Raw genomic sequence first — 22,926 nt, 5'->3', positions numbered from 1 at the left:
GCGCAACCAATGAAACGATCATTCCGCCTCCTCAGAAACGGTGGAAAAGCACACAGGGACTGACTTGTGGTGGTACTGAACTTAGAAACGGGTGGGCGTCTGAACATCACAAGTGTTCGTTTTGATAACTTGACTTCTTCTCCTCTCTCATTAAGCGTGTTTGCTTTGATTAGTAATGGGAAGTCTCCGTCTGCAGTCGGGGAGCAGACCATAATGTTTTCCAAAGGAAGGCTAAAAACAGTAGTTTGACATGGATGTGTTTGAACAGTGGAGAGGTATTCTGTCAGCTTCCTGTTATTATGCAAGCACTCGTGTTTAGCTGACACCTTTGTTCCCAGTCTAGGGGGTGAAACCTTTAGAAAAGAATAACATGATGACCCCTAATGTGACCTTTTCCATGCGTCCAGTGTCAGGTCATGTAATGTCAAGACACACACATCTCTTTAACTGTACTAACTTTAACTTTGAGATGTTCTCTGTGTAAATGAATGTGTTCAGTTTCACGATTTTACATAGTATGTTAATATTAATTGCTTCAGGTACACACACACTCACAAACACACACACACAGATACACAAACACACACACACACACACACACTCACATGTGCATGTGGCTTTTCTCACACATATATACACACACACAAACACACACATTGCTTACTTAGATGAATGCCCAAAATGATGCAATGTTCAACGTTATCATTTAGCCGTCTGCTATGACGGAGAAATGACATGATCTCAGCAGTACTCACGCGAGAAAGAGCACCCACAATGATGCACTGCAGGAAGGTCACGACCTTTCCACATAACCAGGTGTCACGTATACGCACCCACACACCCCTCGCTAGTGTTTTCCTCTGGTCTTTCCAACCATGAACAACCCAAAGTTTGTTTTTTCCATACAAATACAAAGCCCTTTCCTCAGCAGATAAGACAAAGCTAATGCCATATAAGGGAGTGAAAGACTGTTAAAGAGCCAAAGAAAGCAAGAAAACTGGGGCTGAAATCATACAAAGTTAACAACTCAGTGATCGACTTCGTCAAGTGAATTTCTGAATCATTATGGTGGATGATACTGCAGGAAAGGAAGGCTGAGTACCATTAGTTAACCATATGGAGAGGCTGAGTACCACTAGTTAACTATATGAGGAGGCTGAGTACCACTAGTTAACTATATGAGGAGGCTGAGTACCACTAGTTAACTATATGGAGAGGCTGAGTACCACTAGTTAACTATATGAGGAGGCTGAGTACCACTAGTTAACCATATGAGGAGGCTGAGTATCACTAGTTAACCATATGAGGAGGCTGAGTACCATTAGTTAACCATAAGGGGAGGTATCACATAAATTACATTAGCACATCATTTCACAGACCATTAAAATGTTTACATAAAAATTATACATTGACCAGACTGGTGTGAACAAGTATGTCTTTGTACTGCATACACAGGTTTAACCTAAATGTTTAATGGTTGACCTGAAAGCAATGAGCAGTTACTGTGGTTGATGAAATTCACATGTGTGCATCAACCATGTCTGGTAAGGTAAAACATCAGAGGCGAGTTATTATTCCACGAAGCGACCTCTGAAAGAAATATGTGTTGGCTGAGAAGAAAGAGAAGGATAAATGTTTCCATCTTGTGCTGATCTCTCTTCTATTTCCAGCGGCATGCATTGGCAGTGTCAGTGGTTTGATTGCTTCAACCCTCCAAAATCTACGATAAGCAGAACCACATGTGACAACCTGGATGAGGAAGATAAAACCGTTAAAGAGATACAGACTTAGATAAGAAAAGAATAAGGAACATGAACACAGAGAGACCAAAAAGGAAGGAAAAAAAGATGAAAAATCTATACAGTGATTTTTCAGCGAGCCATAAACCGAATTTGAGTCGCTGTGAACTCGGTTGGCAGCTCTGGCGACACAGCTGACGGGTACAAGGCCATCTGAAACAGCAGATATCAGCAGTGATCAGGAATGTGGTGAGTCCAAGCTATCGGACCATCAGAGGAGGACACATATTTCTGCTGAACATCAGCAGTGCTCTATGACCAGTGGCTCAGTGGCCTTACAATGGACAATGGCGGCTTCTCAAAAAGAGCACTGTTACAGAGGAAAGGGGGGGAAAGGCAGACTTTGCATCACAGTGAAGAATGAGTCAATTGCTGCAAGTCATTATTTTTGCCTTTTTTGTGAGTGTTGCAATTTAGAGAAAGAGAATAACTTACAAAAACAAACAAAACAAAAAATTAAAAAAACACTTTTCTACGGAACAGTTTTCCTTGGACTTAAAACTGACATGTATTTTTCCTAAAGAGTTCCAGAACTGTGGAAAAGGTGGTTGGTTCTCCATTGTTCTCCATTTAGCAAATCATTCAAACTGTGTGACAAGCAAAACTAGAAGGGCACTCAAAGAGGTCAGACCCCTGCTCTTAACTGGATCAGGTTCTTCTTTGGCCCATGCTCCTGCGCTCAACCAACTAGTTTTTGCATAATCCTGCCGACAGACAGACAAACAGACAAAGGGACGAACTGAACTGAAAACGTAACCGCCTTCATGAAGCCCTAATAAAGTGCAGATAAAATCACGTCTGTACCAGAACATTGCAGCTACATCAAAAACATAGCTGGCACCGTAAGCTAGGTTTAGCAGTTATTTTAAAAGCTGGCAAACCAGATGCGTAGCCACACACACACACACACACACACACACACACACACACACACACACACCAACACACACACTCAAACACACACACACACACACTCAAACACAGACACACACAGACACACACACACAGACAGACAGACACACACACACACACACACACACACACACAGACCTCCACACTTTCCCAAAAGTCTCCCCGTCCTCCGCTCCATTTCCCTGCGCTGGCCTTGGCCCCCGACAGGGCCGTGTGGGTCAGTACCGGGGCGGATCGTCGGCCTAGGCGTTTGTTTGCCCTGCTGATCTCCGGACCAGCTCTCCAAAGTCCTGGCGCCACATGAGACGCGCCCAAAGGGTCTTGGGCATGAGTGCTTCACACCAGAGAAAAACACAGAAGCCAAGACGGGAAAAGAAAAAAAAAACGAAAGAATGGAGGGAAAAAACACTCAGAACATGGCAGGCGCCTACTTCAGCGCCGACTCCCTCTGTTTTTAAGTCGGTCCAGGTGTAGCGGCTACACAGAGGAGAGACTGACCACAGAGGTCTTATCAACAGCCTCTGGCTAGCATTACAGATCTCAACAACTTAGCACTCTGTTAACCCTGCGCACTGCTTCAAAAGAATGACTTACTCTTGTTAAGTGTCAACAAACCATCTCAGTCTTCTCTTCATTAGAAGAGAGGCAGCAGCCTGAGTTTTGCCGCACTGTGTAGCACGGGTCTGTTTTTCCTTTATATTGGAGGGTGAAGGAAAACACAAAGCACATATCCACCTTAAAACCAAACACGACAAAACGTTTTTATTTCTTTTTTTGTTCATTTGCACTCTCCCATTCCATATTATAATAACGATACACATTTTTACTTCAGCAGTTTACCTCCCTCTCTTCACAGTATGTACTTTAATGCTGGATGGTAGTGATAAGAGTTACTGCACTGCTAGAGACGTATGTGAGTGAGTGAGTGGTACATCAGCTGACAGTCCTTCAGAGCCATAGCATCTGGCGTTCACACCCTTCATCTGCTTCTCCATACTGCTGCAAAGCCTGTCCATTTCTAAGAGGTCAACAAATTGACCTCCGCCCTTCATGCAGATCAGAGTGAGACCGAAGGAACATTATGCATTAAAGTTGATATCAAATGTGTAACATTCTCACTGTGACAAAAAATACAAAATATAACACAGAGAAAATGTGCATTACAAAGAACGGCAGATTATTTCTGCTTATCTCCCAAGTCATGTGCCTCAGCTACATCTCATTGGATCAAAGCTGGTACAGGCCACTAACATACCAGGCAGGAGCGAGGACACTTTTATATGTGCGGGGTCAACAGAAAGACTTCAGCCACACTTGCTGTCTTCATTTAATCTTGACAATCCAAAACAGCGAAGTCCACCATCTTTAGTGCATTGTGAGAGAGTGAAGGTGTTATTTGTTGTTTATCTCCATAATTGAATTCCCTTCAGAAAGTGAGTATTTATGTAAGTGCAGAATGGTGATTATGATTATGATTATTATGGACACCCTAGTACACTTTTACTGAAAGAGCTGAACCAGGTACCTGCTTAGACACACACACACACAAGCACACAAAGTACAGTGCTCACAAAGACACACATACACACACACACAAAGTGCATAAAATGTACTAATAACCTGGCACACACACTCATATTACTTAAAAGCATGCACACACAAACCTGCACACACTCACACACACACACAAAGTAGTCCCATCATCCAGAAGTTTGCACCGAATCATGAAACCACGCAGGCCCTCATGCTGTGCATTTTCAGTGCTGAAGCGAAACATTGGGTTGGTAATGCATTCTGTCCAGAGAGCCCACCATGGCCAAGCCAAGCACACTGAACCCTATCACCTCACACTGCTGTATCAGCGTGACCAGTAGACACGACCTCGTGACCTCATTACCTCATGACCTCTGCACAAGGGCCGTGGGCTTAGTCAGAGCATAGAGTCAGTGGAGACAGCCAGGGTAGTGTAGCGTGTAGCATAGCCTCCTCTAATGGGTGTGTAATGCAGTGCAACACAGGCAGAGGTTGAATGAGGTGCCAATGATCTAGTGATGATTATTAATGGACTGTTTTATGGATTTCTGTCACGTCTATCTAAAATGTCCTCATATGCTGCACAAAAGCGATAAACATATACCTAGTGAAAAAAAGTTACTTGCAACTGCTCTGTAAATATTTATAGCAGGATGTTAAACGAGCAGGTATTAAGATGAATGAAAGACAGTCGTGTTATAATTTCTTTTTACAATAATGGCGAGGGAAGCACGTTTTTCACTGAACATAACCCTGTTGAGTGGCAGTGAGTAGTGTCTTGTGATACGTTTAACACAGTGAAGGAATGACGCGTCAACATTGTCGGAAATAGTCCATAGATACCTGTGCCCCCCGTGGATCCACCACTATCTTACCAACTCTCCCAAGCGGTTATGTCATACTCAGTGGCTGAAAAAGAGCTGGTAACTATAGAAACAACGAACAGGCTATTTGATGTTACATCTTTTGTTAGCTTGCTATATGAGAGGGTAATGTATCATGGAGTTCCTTTTTCATTTTGATAGTTGGATAGTTCCTTTTCTTGAGCAGAGAAACTTCCAGATGGATTGTTTTGTTTTTCCTCTTCACGGAAAGGAGGCCTCTCTAATCTTTCATCTGCCAAGCTGTTTTCCGTTCCATTCCTGATATGCGTTCGGTCTTCAGGCCACATGGACATGGACTAACATTAATTCACGTAGTCTTGACAGTTCAGGTAATCAGTCAAGCTGGGTTTGCAGTCACAGGCACTGTTGACTGCACATGTGATGAAGCCACAGTCAACCTCCTTCACTCCTGGATGCCAACCGGTCGTGCAGCTCAGTCAACTGAAACAGAAAACACAAAAACACAGTGAAGAGAAAAACATTATGAAGTGGAGGAGGCAGACATCTGGAGAGAGACTATCACAAAAAATCACAGAGGCAATTATCACAAAAGCTTTTGATCAGTGTATTTCAGTTCAATTACATTTGATTAATTCATATATTGTAGTTAACAATAGACATTGTACATAAATCACACTATATACATTATTCATGTATTTGCCCATTACACATAAACACTGGGGTGATATTTACAATGTGCTCCTAACAGTCAGAGAGCCGTATCGCCATTCATACGAGGTATGATCCCATTTGATGTCTATCTTCAGCAGTTGAAGTGCTGGGGAGGAAGAAAGTGAGGCCTATCCGGCCATCTTTCTTTGGACAGAAATGGAATGTCCTCTGTCACACTGGCAAAATAGACAGCGGACCAACACCAAGATTTTTATTTGGTCGGTCATAATAGACACCGGGCCCACTCTCCCCCACACACACACACACACACACACACACACACACACACACACACACACACACACACACACACACACACACACACACACACACACACACACACACACACACACACACACACCCCACCCCACACATAAACACACTCACACAAGTTACCGGACCACAGTTTCTGCCGTTCCCGTTACTGTTATTTTACTATTAGTCAGTGGAGGGTGATTTCATCTGCTAAGCAGGGCAGTGACTACATCACTCTTAGCACACAGATATCAGATAAAAGCAACAAAACATTCTGTTTTACAGAAGAAGTTACATTCTTCATAGGCACAAATTAAAGTTATTTTGAGCGTATGTCAAGCTTTGCCTGACAGAGCTCATAAGAACGGAGGTATTTATGTCCCAAATGTTTGTCGTCCTGGCAAGACCAAGACCACTCATGGGTCTGGACAGCACATGTGTGTGTTTGAATGTGATGGAGTGTGTGGTGTGTGGTTGACTGTAAGTAGTCTGGCCTGTGTGGTGTGTGTTTGGATGTGAATGGTCTAGTGTGTGTGTGTGTGTGTGTGTGTGTGTGATTGAAGGTTAGTGGTTTAGTGTGTATGTGTTGTGTGTGTGTGTGATTGAAGGTGAGTGGTCTAATGTGTATGGTGTTGTGTGTGTGTGTGTGTGTTTGAATATGAGTGGTCTAGTGTTTGTGTATGGTGTTGTGTGTGTGTGTGTGTTTGAATATGAGTGGTCTAGTGTTTATGTGTTGTGTGTATGTGTGTGTGTGATTGAAGGTTAGTGGTCTAGTGTGTATGTGTTGTGTGTGTGTGTGTGTGTGTGTGTGTGTGATTGAAGGCAAGTGGTCAAGTGTGTGTGTGATGTGTTGTCATGCTCTGTCACACTGTCAACGTTGCCCCAGACTCATTCAACTCTTTGTGCTATTTCAAACTCATTCAACTCTTTGTGCTATTTCAATCCCACTTTCCAGGAATGCCCACCATGTGTTATGATAGCCAGCCTATGCTATGGCTGTGGCCAGAACAAGGCACATATGAGTCCCGTATTTAGATGATCCTCATGTGAATGACCATGGAGTCCCCCACACTCCCTTCTTGATCTCTCCACCATGACGGCGGAGGTCACTTTCATGTTGTTTTGTGGCGGGTTAGGAGAATCTGAGACTGTAACCTGTACTCAGGGTTTAGGATGTCATGATTCAGCTCACAGGTATTCAGTCACAGACACACACGCAAACACACATGATGTGCACACACCCAGAAGACACACACGCACACAAATAACAGACAGACAGACACACAGACATACACACACACACACAGACAGACCTCCTCTTACACATAGTTGCCACCTCTGACACTCCCACTCCATCTCATCTGCCTTCAGCTTCCTCTCCTTAGGCCCTATCTGCCAATTCATCGGGGACTTCAGTCTTTCACCCTTTCCTCCCTTTTTCACTGCGCCACTCATCCTCTCCAAACAGGAAATGGTCACAGGAAGTGGTCACTCCCCTGAGCTTCCTTGAGTGGGCCTGTTTCAGGATCTTAAGGGGCAGCTATTCTCTCTCCTCTCTGACTTGGCTTACCGTGGTGCAGTGGTGTGGCTTAAGTCTGACTATTAAATGACTGATCACCGTGGCACCACACTACTGGCAGTGGGTGTTGTCATTGTTGTCCAGTGTTCTAGAGAAGTGTTTGTGTGTTTGTTTGTTGTTTATAGACTACATCAACTAAAGCCGTGTCCCTTTTAAAAGAGTTCAATTGAATTCATGGTTAATGCAGTGCAGCAAGTCATAAGGGGACCTTCAATAAAATATTACAGAGAAACTCCAGACAATCATTCCAAAGGCAACCTTTCCAGCACGAACATAACCACCTCATATAAATATCACTTTACGTCTCATCTGTTGGCTAGGTTCCTTTCTAAAATATTACCTTCACACATGGACACTTCAAATGACACCCAATGATCATTCTATGGGTGTTTAATGGACCAGAAACCCCAACACAACTACCACACGGGGCCGCTTGACTGGGCTATTAAGCTGCCAGCCTATCAGAAACAAGGATCTCTTTGTGACCTAATTGGTCATCATAAGCGCTGCCACCTTTGAAGCTGAACACAATGAAGTCACACCCCTGATCAAATTAAACGGCGGCCCAGTTCACTCGGGTCACTCGGTTCACTTGCACTTGCGGTTCAGCGGCAGGACGGAGGAATTGAATAGCTGAAACAACTGCTTCAGAGACATTTATGTAGCTAGTAAAAATATGTTAACAGCAGTGTGGAACAGAAGAGAGAGAAAGAGAGAGAGAGAGAGAAAGAGAGAGAGGGAGAGAGAGGGAGAGAGAGGGAGAGAGAGGGGGGAGAGAAAGAGAGGGAGAGAGAGAGGGAGAGAGAGAGAGGGGGAGAGAGGAAGAGCGAGAGCCACACATTGCTGGAATTCTTCATCTTTAATTTCTGGCACATTCTGAGAGTTCTGTGACTTATAAACTGACACAGCTGGGAACGTCTTTATTTAGTAATTATGCAGCACACTGTGGTTGGCCTCGGCCTACTGCTTTGGCGCTTCAGTGGTGGATCTGATTAGCTCTTTAGTGGCTGAGGTTTTCCACCCTAACTGGGGAGACAAGCACTGAAAAATGATTCGGAAGGCCGACCCCAACCTCGCTAGTCTTTGTGGGATTCTTCTAAACAATGGAATCTATTTTTTTTCTGTTGGCAAAATGTTCTAAATACCTCGAATAAAGTCTTTGGAGCTACGTACTGCAACGAAGTTGATAGCCAAAGAAACCACAGAATGACCTGAGAAGAACCTTGACGGAGTGATTCAGAGCTCTTACCTTAGAGTTTTATGTTTAATCATGGGTTATTAATCAACAGATAACAACACACAACAGTTAATAAGGGATAATTTGGACAGAGCTTTTAGGAAGGACTTAGCAAAGAGCTTTTTAAGAATTCTAGATGGAAAATCTATGACTTTGGACACATTTCTTGGTGTTGATATGTGTTGCTGTGCACCAGAACTGCTTATAATTAGGATTTCTACCTAATGCATTCTGCAATGTAGGACAGTTCCTAAATGATTCCACCCAGTTCCACCCAGCACACCACCGTAAGCAGGTTTACCGTGCCGGGACAGGCGGTGCCGTGTGGACTACTGCCAGATAACATTGCCATGTTCATTTCCATTTCCGAGAACGGAGAACTACATTGTGTGAAACACTCCCATAATTATCATGTTTTAGATCTAGAGGTGTCATTCTGTCATCGTAATTCACACACACACTAATAAACCCCTCCTGTAAGCAAGCACTTTGAGATGAAATGAGGGGGAAATTACGCTGACGAGGACGTGGGGACTCATCTAAATCTCCTCTTGTGTTTACTTCACACTGCCAGGAAAAACCTCCGGGACACGCACACGCAATCACATACCCTGTGACACTGATGAGTGATTAACAGCACCTGTAGCACAGCCTTAGGAAAGAAAGGTCTCCTTTTTATGTACTATACTGGAGCCGACTTTGTTTCACAGAGGTCAAGGGGATAAAGGTCATGCATAGAGGTCACGCATACAGTGCTGAGCACTCCCATTAGATTCAACAGTAGCAGCAGGGCGTGTATGAAATATAAACAAATTCCATCCACCCGTTCCGAGATGTACTGAGAGGTACAGAGAGGGATGTCATCGTGGTCTTAAAATACTAACATGTCAAGAACACTAATGGCCGTCAGCCATTCCACCCCACAGCACTGTCACCCCAAAGGAAGCCAGCTGCCCAGAGCTGCCGTGGAAACCACAGACAGTTTCCCGCCCAAAAAAGGCCAAGGTCTCACCTCACAGAACGAAAGAATACAGTTATTTTCCCATGGTCCTCTGGGAGAGTGATAAATTATTGTTGCTCTGTAACGGCCGGACATCGGGTAAGGGTAGCAGCCAAGAGGAAGATTTGTTTCCTCCTGCAATTCTGCTAGTAGACGTAATAGTAGTGTAGGGGACAATAAACCCAGCTGAACATCTACCACAGTTCGTGTCAATCTAGATTGTTCTACAACATTCTCTGAGCAGAGCCTTTTAAGTATTAATAATAATAATAATAATAATAATACTAAAATAATAACAGTAGACACCATTAGACTCTCAGAACACGAAAACCAAAAAAAATTAAAAAATCTGTTTGACAGTGTGGGCAAAACTGTGTGGGATTTCTGCAGGAAGGATTAGTCAGTTTATCTGGCAGTGGTGCGCTGCTATTTTGAGACACCTGTGAGAAAAACACACCTGCGCACCTGCAGCAGTATGGCATGCTTCCACACAGGTATGAAAGCCGTGGGCATCTGAGGTGTGGGGGATTCAGACTGAGTTTGGGATTCTGAGAGGGGGGTTACCTTCTGAGTTTGGGATTCTGAGGGGGGGAAGGGGTTTACCTTCTTTGCGCAAGAAGCATTTCCACAGGCAGAAACACAGGGACAGGACCAGCAGGAAGGCTACTGTCGTCACGGAGATCAGGATGGTAAGAGCAGTCCCAACTGAAAATAAGAAAAATGAAAAAGAGTAGGAGTTGAAGAGAGATGAAGCGACAGGAATGTAAGATAAACACACACACAAACACACGGATATATATATATATAAGGACAATATAAAATAGGAGGATCTCACACCAAACCAAAACCAAAACTTTATCAGCATCTGACTATGAAACATCTGGAGCCAAAGCACCAGCTGGGCTTGTGTATTCTGTTCCCCAACCAGGTTTTTTAAGGGACACATTATCAAACATGAAATTACAAGAACTGCAGAATTCATTTTCTCCTTGGCAGTTCAGCCCACTACAGCTGACACACAGCTTCACATAAAAACTGTTTCCAACACAAAAAAAGGAAACAGTGATAACTACATTTGAGGGTTTGCAGAGAGGCCTCACTGTGCACTTTTGCAGTCAGCACTCTATGACCCTAGTGTCTACAAGGTCTGTCAGAATAACTGCAGATCACTGACACCATGACACGAGGCCATAAAAATATGAAAACAGCAACAGGGTTCTGGCTAAGTACAGGCAGACTCTTCCCGGGAAAAAGTATTAGATTGAGTTTGTGGAGATTTAATTTAGAGGAATTTAGAAGTGTGCTGTGCAATAATTTGTGCATCTGACGTTTGAATACACCGACTAACATTCATAGAGAACGAGAGACCTTTGGCCTGCTTGGCTGGGATGATTTGGGTTTGGATCTACACCGTTAACCTTGATTAGCACATAACTTTAGCCAAACACACGCTTGCATAACTGTGCACACTCACATGCACACAGATGGATACACACACGCTAGCATAACTGTGCACACTCACACACACACAGATGGACACACACACTCGCTAGCATAACTGTGCACACTCACACACACACAGATGGACACACACACGCTGGCACCCAAGCACACACACACTCAAACACACACACACACACACACACACACACACTCACACACACGCACTCACACACACACGCGCCCTCAAACACACACACACTGATATATGCTCACACACACCCAAGCACAGACACACTCAAACACACACACACACACACACACGCACTCACACACACACACGCGCACTCAAACACACACACACTGATATATGCTCACACACACCCAAGCACAGACATAAAGTACACTCACATATACATAGTCACACAGGATAAAACACACAATCAAGCCACAGTGAAGTTATTCTGATCCTGATGGAAGCACAAAAACAGACTGTGGTTAAGAGCAGTATGAACATACTACCTCCCACCAGCTGAAACTGGACTGAGAGCTAAATTGGACCAAGCTAAAGCTAACACCACACTTGTGGCTCTCTCTCTCTCTTCTCTCTCTTCTCTCTCTCTTCTCTCTCTCTCTCTCTCTCTACATATATATATATTCACACAATATATATTTGTATATCTATTTAAATCTCTCCCTTTTCCATTATTGTCTTCAGACACTGACTTATCCCTCCTTAATTTCTCTCTTCATTTTAGTGTGGGAACCTTTTGTTTTCTTTATTTCTCCCGGACAGATAGCCTGAGCTCTGAGCCTGCAAGGCTCCGAAAGCAGCTCTTTTTTGGGCAGGACTTATGCAGGGTAAGCCAGGAAAAACAGAGAGGGAATGATGACTCTTACACCCCATTCTGCTAACAGGCTTCTAGCCATGCAAACATGAACGTGAATGCACACACACACGGACGCATAGACACACGCACACGCACACACACGGACGCATGGACACACAAACACGCACACACACTCATAGATAACATGCATGCTCACGTACAAGAATTCTGGCATGCACACACTGATGCTGGAAGACTACAGCTCCACCACACACACACACACACACACACACACACACACACACACACACACACACACACACACACACACACACACACACACACACACACACACACACACACACTCACACACACAAACACAGACACACACACACATACAGTCCCAAAGCATTTATCAATCTTTCCAAGTAATCCACCTCAGATCACTTGGATATATCTTCAGATTGGCCCGTTCAGCTGTGTTTTGGCTAAAAATGTTTCAAACTGTTTGGAATGCCTGTGGTAAAAGCATCTACTTTATAAAGTGGACGGATAGCTTGGAATGAATATTAAATATGCTATATTAAATACAAACAGAACATAACGTTCAACTTTTCAGATAAATTAGATCTGCAGATCACATCAGTCCATGTTTGATTAGGTTTAAGGTTGCTGTAATATGTAAAGACACACACACACACACACACTAACACACACACACACACACACACACACACACACACACACACACACACACACACACAGTCACTCACTCTTAGTGTTCATCGACACGGCTATAGCCGACTCCAGGCCCTTGTGGTGGACCAGACATTTGACGGACACGTCCTTCAGCAGCCCCGACTGCACCACGAGCGTGCTGATGACCTGCGTGGTTCCGTCGTCTAGCGGCTGGACCGAGTTCACCGGGGCGCCCATAGTTCGGTTGTTGCCCTCCACGTTCCAGACGATCTCTGACGCCGGCCTTGAAATGGCCGTGCAGTTAGCCTCGATCACCCCCGGCGACGTGGTCTTGTAGCTCACCTGAGGCTTGGGCAGGACTGAGAAGAGAAACAGAAAATCAGACAAAAATATCTTATTTGCTCAGCAGAGTCTATGTTCTGTTGTTTGTGTCCTGTAGTCTTAAATAGACTACAGTAAATATGAGAGGATGTAAACCTGTGGAAATGCCGCTTCTATATGATCCTACATGACAATTACAGCCTCGTGTCATAGTGGCAGTGTCTACAGTTATTCTGGAAGACCTTGTTGACATTAGGATCATAGAGTCATAGGGTCATTATGGTCATAGTGTGCCGAATGCAAAAGTCAGACAGTCAGACAGTGAGGCCCATCTTCAAACCCTCAAATGTAATTATCACTTGTAAAATTGGTTGTTAATGGTGTTAGAAATCACTTGCGGCACAAACGGAAAAAAAGAGGGAAAGACTATCAGTGCTTGTGAGAACATCATTTCTATTCAGTCACTGTTTTTCCTATCATTCAGTGACTGAATCCTTGAGAAGACTGTCTAACGAGAAATGGTAAGATCATCTCGCTGCGTATGAAAATGATCCACAGCACAAGGCAAATTCCCTGACTTAACCCAAAACAGAGCGACGTTCAAGGCATCTTCTGAAGGGTGTGGCCTTGACAGCAGTGAGAGGTAGAAACCCAGATGCTGAGTGTATTTCCACTTTAGCAGCACACAGACCAAACACACTCATATGCCCTGTCTGGTTCATATTATGTGTTCTAGGAATCTGGGAAGATGAGTTGAGGAGAGAGGAACAGTATTTTCTCAGTGAACTGCCAACATTTTACTGGAGAACATAGAGGCCACTGGCACTGGAGAGATGGACAAACAGCAGCAGCAATGTGCCCCGCGCTGGAATGCTCAACCCCTGCCCTCTTCCTCACGTACACTTTCACACTTAGTGAGGGTTGCTTACCCACACCACATGGGACTGCCAGAGAGCTGAATATGCTTCACGCTTAAACAATGGACAATAAACTCACAGACACACACACACACACACACACATGCATATCACACACGTGCAACCACACACACACACACACACACACACACACACGCACACACACACCCACCCACCCACACATCCACACACACACACACACACACAGACACGCAATCACATACACACACACAAACAGAAAACACACACACACACACCAGTTCTCCCTCACAATGAAAGAAAGCATGTGAAACGAGGCGAGTGATGTGTGTTTCCCTTTGTCATGGAGGGCAATCAGACCAGCCTTAGCAGACTAAAAGAATGGATCTGCTACAACGAATGCACTTCAGACCTGATATCTGGTTTTTAGTGGCAAAAGATCCCCTGGATGTAATACACATTGGGAATGCTTTATGGAAAATGATAATACAAAATAAACGAAGATATAATACTGTATTTGGTGTTTCCTAGAGAAGTGAAGAGTGACTGTAATGGTGGGAATGAGAGAAGCAGAGTCAGCCAAGAGAAAGTTGAAGCAGAGAGAGATTAACACAATATAAATGTGTTCTTGCTGAAGCAGAGGGAGATTAACACGATATAAACGTGTTCTTGCTGAAGTTTTCACGTCGAACAAAAGCCCTGCTGTCAACCTGAGACTGTAGCAGAACAAGAGGGAGACAGAAAAAATGCACCGAGACATCCAAAACATATCACAGAAACCAGAGCGAGAGAGAAAGAGAGTGTGTGTGTGTGTTCAGGCCTAAAGTACACAGAGACGAGTTGGAATGTTATATTTGAATGCGAGAGATAAAGAACACCACAGAAAGCAGAGATGGGCGCCATAAGTGAGTGTGTCAGTGTGACTGAGATGGTGACGGAGGGATGGAGAGATAGAGGGCTGTGATGGAGAGAGAGATGGCTGTGATGGAGAGATAGAGGGATGTGATGGAGAGAGAGAGCAGTGTGTGCTGGCACAAACAGTGACACAGTCATGGCTTTGAGCTCCGGCCTGAATAAATCATAGGCCTCTCTCTCTTCCCTGCACTCCCTCACAATCTGCCTCTTTCACCAGCTATCCCCTACTCTTTCCCCTCTCTCTTTCTCTCTCTCTCTCTCTTTCTCTCTCACTCTCTCTCTTTCTTTCTCCCCTCTCTCGCTCTCTCTTTCCTGCTTTCTCTCTCTCTCTCTCTCTTTCTCTCTCTCCCTCATTCTCCTTTTTCGATCCCACTCCTCCCTTTCTCTTTCTTTCTGTGTCACTTTCTCTCTCCTGTTTCCTTTGGCAGATTTGTGATCACATTTCCAACACAAACAAAGGGGACCTTTAACCAGATGTGGCCTGGTATGCAGTAGTACATCTCAGTGATAACTGCACTGATTGAAATATCACTGGGGCCTGTGCTTGTGTGTATACATCTCTCTCTCTCTCGATCGCTCTCTCTCTATCACTCTCTCTTTCTTTCCTTAGGCCTCTCTCTCTCTCTGCCTTTCCTTGGGCCTCTCGCTCTCTCTCTCTGCCTTTCCTTAGGCCTCTCTCTATTCTCTCTCTCTCTCTCTCTCTCTCTCTGTCTGTCCTTAGGTCTCTCTCTCTCTCTCCCGTTGTGTCTGTGTGTGAATGAAAGCATGTGAAAACTGGATGGAGAGAGAGCGAGATAGAGAGAAAGTATGCAAGATAGACACTGATCTTGCCAGTGTATGAGCACCATTAGCTACCCTCGCCATCATATCCTCATATATGAATCTGTGAGAAGTGAGCACACTTCCGCGACGGCGCAGATAAATTCCTCTCGTGTAGCGTCTGGATGGCGTAAGCAGCCCTCTGCCTAGCCAGCGACTTTCTGCTAACGTGCGTCGCTCCCTCCCCCACTGAAGACCCGCTATTGTGAAAGAAAACAATCCCCCATGCAACAGCCGCCCTACGGGTCACAGGGCAAGCCCTGCCCTAAGACCGCCAGAGCAATGCTACCTCTCTCTCTCTCTCTCTCTCTCTCTCACACTCACACTCACACACACACACACACACACACACACACACACACACACACACACACACACACACACTGGATGTCCCTGCCTCCCATCCAGATCACCCAGAATCCATCCATCCAAATGCCACACATGGACATCCATCCAAATGCCACACATAAACCAAACTGGATTGGATTGTTTTCACGACAATAAACTCATTCATGAACTTGATATTTCATAAATAACCGCTCTGATTTTAAAACACTTTAGCTATTGTTTTGAGTGGCATTACCCATTCAACTGTATATTATCACAGTGCGAGATTAATAAACCAAAGTGTGCAGAGAAAAGAGGGCGTTCAGAGTTGAGTTGATCTTGTAAATGTGATTCATATGGGTATTCAATGAATCTGCGTGAATGAGGACAGTGTTGCCTTTGAATGGAGGATGCTCAGAAAGAGACTGAAAGGCAGATGTATATATTATGGAGAGCACAGTGCAGCAAGTGACTTGGCCAGTTTGTCACTTTAACTCTCCGGTTTCCTGTGTCTTTTCATTTTATGTTGAATGTGCTATACCTGCAGCTGATCGCATCATCAATGTATGTCACCACCCTCGAACCGTAACCTGCGGCACTCGCAACTTAAAGGAATTACAAATGAAAGCGCAATTGACTGGAATCACAGAACTGACAGAGAAGCTAAGCAATAAAAGTGTACGAAATAGATATACATGCTGATGAGGTGTCAGATCAGATAGTGATTCTACACCCACTCAAAACTATAGAATACTATAAAAATATAACATATAAATAAAACTATGAAAAATACTAGACCTATTTAGGTGGTGTAATAAACACAATCAATGCTGTAGCAGCTACATCAAGGCCTTTAACATGGCAAAAAAATGTGCGAAATAATACTTCCATTCTTCCTTGAAGTTTCCCCATACATGCATCAAACGAGCAATCTGGATTAAACTTGCTCTTAAAAGGCAGAAAATGTCACGGCAAAGCAGACGTGCACCTTTTCCCCGCAGGTCTCATCCGTACAACGGAATACCTAATCAGCCGCTCTGTGCACATCTCCTCCCATGGGTTTTCCCGAAACTCCCACTTTTCCCATGAGCCTCTCAAGAATGCATATGCATAAGTAGGAAAAAACGCAACTAGTCATTGTGTGCTCCTGCTTCCTGTTTTAGGAATGTGCAGTCAGGTTGTACGTACCACGCCAATAATAATGGCGTTCACATGTTAGTACATCTGCCCCCTGACATGGAGAGAGGCCTGGGGAAAATATCCGCCATCCAAGCCACTGCGTAAATCATGAATGAAAAAGTGTATGCCGTTTGGTTTGAATACAATACTATCTGTAAGGTTAATGTGCATTTGATTACATTCGTCACGTACATGCATTTACTGTATGTTTGTGTTGAAATTGATGCATGTGTGTGTCTTTGTGTGTGTTTCTGTGTGTGAGTGCGTGGGATACACATACCGTAGATGGTCAGGCAGACAGTGCTGCTCTTGGTTCCGTCTGGGTACGTGTGGAACTCACAGGAGTAGCACCCCTCGTCCTCCACTCGCACGGGCCTCAGAGACAGCTCTGAGTCTGCCAGGGAGGACGAGACCGTCGCCCTGTCCTGGTACTCCTCCTTGGTCTCAGGCTCGCCCTCCGGGACGAAGGACACCACGTCTTGCCACTCCACCGGCGGCCCTGCCAACCTCCTCCTCCACAGCACCTGCTGCACCTTCTCCGGCAGGCCGAAGTGGCAGTTGAGGGTCGCCATCTTACCACTCACCGCCGTCTTGTTGCCACCGTGGGTCACGACCCCTGAGGCGAGAAGAAAAACAGGTCAACAGAGAAGGAATATCTGTAGACAAAGAGTGGAAGACTGAGAGAAGAGAGAACTAGGAAGAGGTGTGAAAAATGAACAATGGAGGAAGAACGGCAAGAAATGAAAAAAGCAGGATAAAGGGATAAAAGGGAAGACACTTTAAGTACTCTGGACTTTCTACACTTGATCTAATACTAGGTGGGAACATGCCAGTGGCCCTGCAATATGTGCAAAATTAGTGCTGTATCCAGGAAAAAAAAAACATCTTGATGAAAAATATTAACAAAAGACAAAGTGGGAGATGGGAAAAAGTGGATATTGTGACAGATATGCAGCATGTGACATGAGAGGTATTAGATTGCAGGAAAATGGTTAAATTGGGAACAGCTGCGACAAAGACAAACAAGACAGAAATGAACTAAGGGAGCCCTCCTGACAGAGATATTTTTTGCAGAAAGCCACGGGATGGCCAGACACAATAGAGGGAGGGAATGCATAAACAGGGAGAGAAGGAGAGAGGGAGAGACAGAGGGATAGAGACAATGATATAAGGAGGCAAGCAGGTGAAGATATTGCAACACGTTACTTGTATTCATGTTTATCACATCTTTCCATACAAAGCCACTAGATGAGCTTGCTGTAAGCTTGTAAGCTTGCTGCCTGAGAATCGAACCCGTGACTTGATGACTGTAGAAGGTCACAACCAGCTGGGCTACAGCAAGTCAAACTAAAAAGCTGATTTACGGCAAATGAAACTGAGAGAACAAGACATGGATGGCTCTAATTTCATTGTGGGCAATGAACAAAGTCTGTCGCACATGAACTAAAGCTCATGTGGCATGTGGGAGTATTGACCCACCCACCCAGGACTATGCTTGCTGCCAGTCAATTCAATTAGGGCCCAAAGATGTGAAAAATGGAGGGGTTTTATGAGCTACTGAGTGATTCTGGCCTGTTGCCTGTGGTTCCAGATGGTTCTCGTTTCACAGACAACGGTTCCTGACCCGAGGTCTATTTCACTAAGGGAACATCCATTATGATGGCCGGGTTAAGCATTTAAGTTCCTCCCACACGCTCTCTGTGAATGTGACTGGGGACACCAAATCACTGTGTGAACCTGTGGTTCTTCTCGTACTGATCAGGATTACCATGGGAACAATACATCATCAGTAGGGTAAGACTAACCCGCCTAAACTAAAACTGGCGGTGATTAAATCAGGGAGCTGGGCACTTACTGTGCAGCTGAGAGTCTCTTTCAGCACATAGATCAAGAGCAAAGCACAGCCTTTGTTCCTCATTTGGAAAGTTGTTGTACAATATGTCTTCTCTCTCAGCCAAAACAGCCACGCCTCTGCCTGACACACTCTCTGTCTAGAATACCAAATAATATAAAGGTCATATACATGTAAAGGTTTTTTAGCTATCCGGGACAGCATATGCCTTTAAAAAAAAAAAAAAAAAAACTTAAAGCTAACTAATTAAAAGGTCAAATTTTGCATTCATTTGGAAATATCTTTATAGTTTTGTCAACAATGTCTTGATATTTTTGTCAAGAATGACTAATCTCAATAAGGCTTGGAGAACGTGTTTCTGCAGCAACACGGCGACAACAGCACACAAATCAGTTCTTCACAAAGGCCCCACTAGGTAACACCTACAAATCCTCCAGCATGTACTCTCCTCCGCGAGTTTCCATCAGCAGCCAGCTCACCTGTGACCGTGAGGCAAGTGGTCCCTTCTCTGGCGCCGGAGGGGTAGACGTCGAAGGTGCAGGTGTAGCAGCCCTCGTCACGGTAACTGACCCGCTTGATGCTGATTTGGCTGGAGTCCCCGGGGGAGGAGACCAGCTCCACGTGCTGCTGCCCGCTCACAGTGTCCTTGCGTCCGGGCTGGTAGGCGATCAGCGTCTGGTTCTTGGGGTCCAACCAGCGCACCTGGGTCACGGAGTCGCCCGTGCCCTTCTTCACCAGCGTGCAGCTCAGCGTGAAGGGCTTGCCCACCACCGCCTCCACCCGCGCTGGCGCCGAAACCCTGCCTGATTGATAATAACATAACTGAATAACACAGTTCACCACAGCAACACAACACACGCGCACACGGCAAGGCAGCTCAGTCAATCACAGCTCACCATAGCAACACAACACGCGCACAGCAACACAGCCTCAGTCTATCAGACCTCACTGATGACATGGTAGCAGAAACATTTGAGCAGTGGGCCTCTACAACAGCCAACAAAGTTACTTAAATTTCCAAAAAACGTCACCAGCAAACATCACACAATCATCAAAGTGCTTAAATTTGCCCTCTGCAAGTGAAATATTAATCTATCATTTTGGCGAATCCACAACTTGATGCTCAATACCCATTGAATATGTCCATAAAACTGGTGGGTAAAGGTGTGAAATGACAGAATATCTCTCCTCACAGAGCTGTCGACGGATGAATTGCTACCCCCTACCTACCCAGGCAACTCCCAATCAGCCATCACAACTCCAGTGCGTTGCACAAATTTACAAAGTAAAAATTACATATTTCAAAATGAAATCATTCGTTTCATTTCACATTTCACAGGTACTTTCTCAGCGCACCTTCAAGTCTGGACACCAGTGTCACAGAGACACACAGCTGTAAGCATCTCACTAGGGTCACGTCCAGCATCTTTACCTGCAGAAACACAAATTATTGAATTGCTCTGAAACAGGACATGAATACAATACATCTATGGCTGTATGCTAGTGGTCATCATCAACTTCCTATGGTATATAACAAGGTGAGATTATCAACTCACAATCCAGTATGACTCTTCTGTAGCAAAGGCAGCGGTACCCCCCCTGATCAATTTCAGACCTGCTTCATCGTACAGTTCCACTCTTTCCTGTGAAAGACCAGTCTTTAAAAGTCTGTATGTTGGATGCAGCCAGGTGGCTACACAGATAAGTGTCAACATTCAAATCATGTGAGTGACACACATCTCTATAACTGATAAGGTGATATATGCCAGTCATGTTAATATTATTAAACTCATTATTTAGGCTTTGACTACTGTAGTAAATACTATATTGATAACGTTGCAGATACATCAGTGGGATACGCCTCACTGAGACAGAGGCTATCTGGCTGTTTTATATTTATCCTGACATGGTTCTTAAGACGACAGAGACTTTACAGCTGAGCTACACAATGCAATGCCCCTAACGCAAAATGTCGCAAAAGTGGGTTCCCACCCGGCAACAAAATACAAATAATAAAATTCAGCGTTGACGAGAAACCTGTTGATGGTTTTTTGCTGTCATTTTCTGTTTTCAACCCCCTCTTCTCATCCACAAAGTACTACATTATTTCCAAATTTAAAGATTATATCAACATATGCTCTTTCACTCGAGTTTGGTCGGATAGTTTTAGAGCCTCGTAGCAAATGGAGAAATAAGCTAGAGGAAATCAATTTTCACACTAATACTGAGGCGTTCGGTGACACATCTGTTAATATACTTTCTAGGATTATCGGTAATTCATAGCATACTATATGTTTCAAGAAGGATTGCAAATTCAATATTTCTTCCACAAACTGCTATGTCAAGTAGCCTATAAAACGATAAACGTCTAGCCACAGGGTAGCACAGACCAGAAAAACCTACACACTCACAGACGTTTGACAGCAATAATTTTGCATTTAAAATCAGTGATTACATTAGTCCTTATTCTACTATCCTGATAGTAGATGGAACTCCACTTTTCCTTAAGTTATTTAACCGACTTTTGTTTAGAGGAGACTAAAAAGTAGGCTATTGGAAAACATTTCAGAAGTTCTCGCTATGACAATTGTCCAACACCGGCCGACTTACCTCCCGCTTGCGCACCCACTCACTTCAACGGCAGAGGCGGAATGCGGGCTGCAAGTGTTCGGCAGAGAAGTGATTTGGGCTGTCCCACACTAAACAGACGGATCAAGCGTCAAGGCACCAACTGACAATTATACAGCAATGGCGCACCCTAGTGGGCAGTTGACGACGATTTCAGTTGTCTAATGACGGATGACACGAGCACGTATTCCTTGAACCTTGACCTTGGACATAAACATGGCTATGGGTCCAAACTGACAAGAATGAGGTCCTCACATTTTTTTAGGGATATTATCCACAAAATGACGGTTCTTCTTTTATTTTTTGTATTATTGCAACTTTAACCTTGAATAGTTTCTTGAAAACAATAAAGTGTTAACAACATAACAATGTGTAGGGTTTTTCAATTTAAGAATTATCTATAGTAAAATGTATTGTCTGTGATACTGGTCAAAAGGTTGTTAAAATTTGAGCTCAGTGGCAAATCAAATTACACTACTTCCTTCCATGTTCCTGAAGCAACATGTTGATTGGCTGGTCTGAGCCACTGTGCTTGTTTACTATTTACAAAGCCAGAACTGTGTGCGAACACCGGAGTGTTTTTTTTTTAGCCTGCATACAGAATGGACAGAGAGAGGACCGTGAGGAGCAACTCACTGCATTTTACAAAAAGTGCACTGGATTAGAATTGCGGACCATAATTTACAGTTTACCATTCAGGTACATGACAACAGGTGACACCATATATATATTGTCATATATTGCCATTGTCATATATAAAACTCCTCAAAAAAAGTTCGGAAACGTTATTTCAGTCGATTATTCCTCCCTTTAATAATACCAATTGGTATTGTATTTTATATCGTTGGAAAGCCTGATTAGTCACCTTTACAACGAGGTACAACTTGTAAGGATTGTGCATTCGTGGAATGACCAACACAGCTAACCGTGTGGGTAGCGGCCACATTTTTTTGGCTTCAAGTGCTGGCAAGTGCATGCCAGTCACAAGTGTGTGACTGGCACCTGATTGGCACCTAATTGACAGCACTTGTGTGCATGGGTCCTGCAACTTTGTTACTTTGTGTGTGCTCCAAGCATAAACATGCCACGTTTGTCCCTTCAGGATAAGCCCTGTGCAATAGGGCAACTGGAAGCTGGTGTTCCGGTACG

The 22,926-nt window shown here is 44.2% G+C and overlaps 1 protein-coding gene across 1 annotated transcript; it reads right to left on the bottom strand.

Annotated features, from left to right (window-relative positions):
- Nucleotides 1–3,443: 3,443 nt before the first annotated feature.
- On the bottom strand, nt 3,444–21,839 carry zgc:113337 (uncharacterized protein LOC503741 homolog). The gene is made up of 8 exons (XM_012831887.3): nt 21,760–21,839; nt 20,706–20,792; nt 20,506–20,581; nt 19,629–19,952; nt 17,578–17,913; nt 12,915–13,199; nt 10,475–10,576; nt 3,444–5,569 (listed from the first exon to the last, which is right to left on the bottom strand). Exons 3-8 carry the CDS (start codon nt 20,573–20,575, stop codon nt 5,562–5,564), a joined length of 1,125 nt encoding a protein of 374 aa, XP_012687341.1. The 5' UTR covers nt 20,576–20,581; nt 20,706–20,792; nt 21,760–21,839; the 3' UTR covers nt 3,444–5,561.
- Nucleotides 21,840–22,926: the final 1,087 nt, after the last annotated feature.

Source organism: Clupea harengus, chromosome 2 (genome assembly GCF_900700415.2).
Source record: "Clupea harengus chromosome 2, Ch_v2.0.2, whole genome shotgun sequence".
Classification (NCBI taxonomy): domain Eukaryota; kingdom Metazoa; phylum Chordata; class Actinopteri; order Clupeiformes; family Clupeidae; genus Clupea; species Clupea harengus.
The sequence above is the reverse complement of the archived record's forward strand: the minus strand, read 5'-3'. Positions and strand labels throughout refer to the sequence as shown.

Excerpts from the sequence above, each read along its gene's own strand:
- zgc:113337 (XM_012831887.3), bottom strand. The coding sequence starts at position 20,575 with ATGCTGGACGTGACCCTAGTGAGATGCTTACAGCTGTGTGTCTCTGTG. Across the intron at positions 19,953-20,505 it reads ACTGGTGTCCAGACTTGAAG|GCAGGGTTTCGGCGCCAGCG; the intron begins GTGCGCTGAGAA and ends ATTATCAATCAG. Across the intron at positions 10,577-12,914 it reads CGTGTCGATGAACACTAAGA|TTGGGACTGCTCTTACCATC; the intron begins GTGAGTGACTGT and ends TCTTATTTTCAG.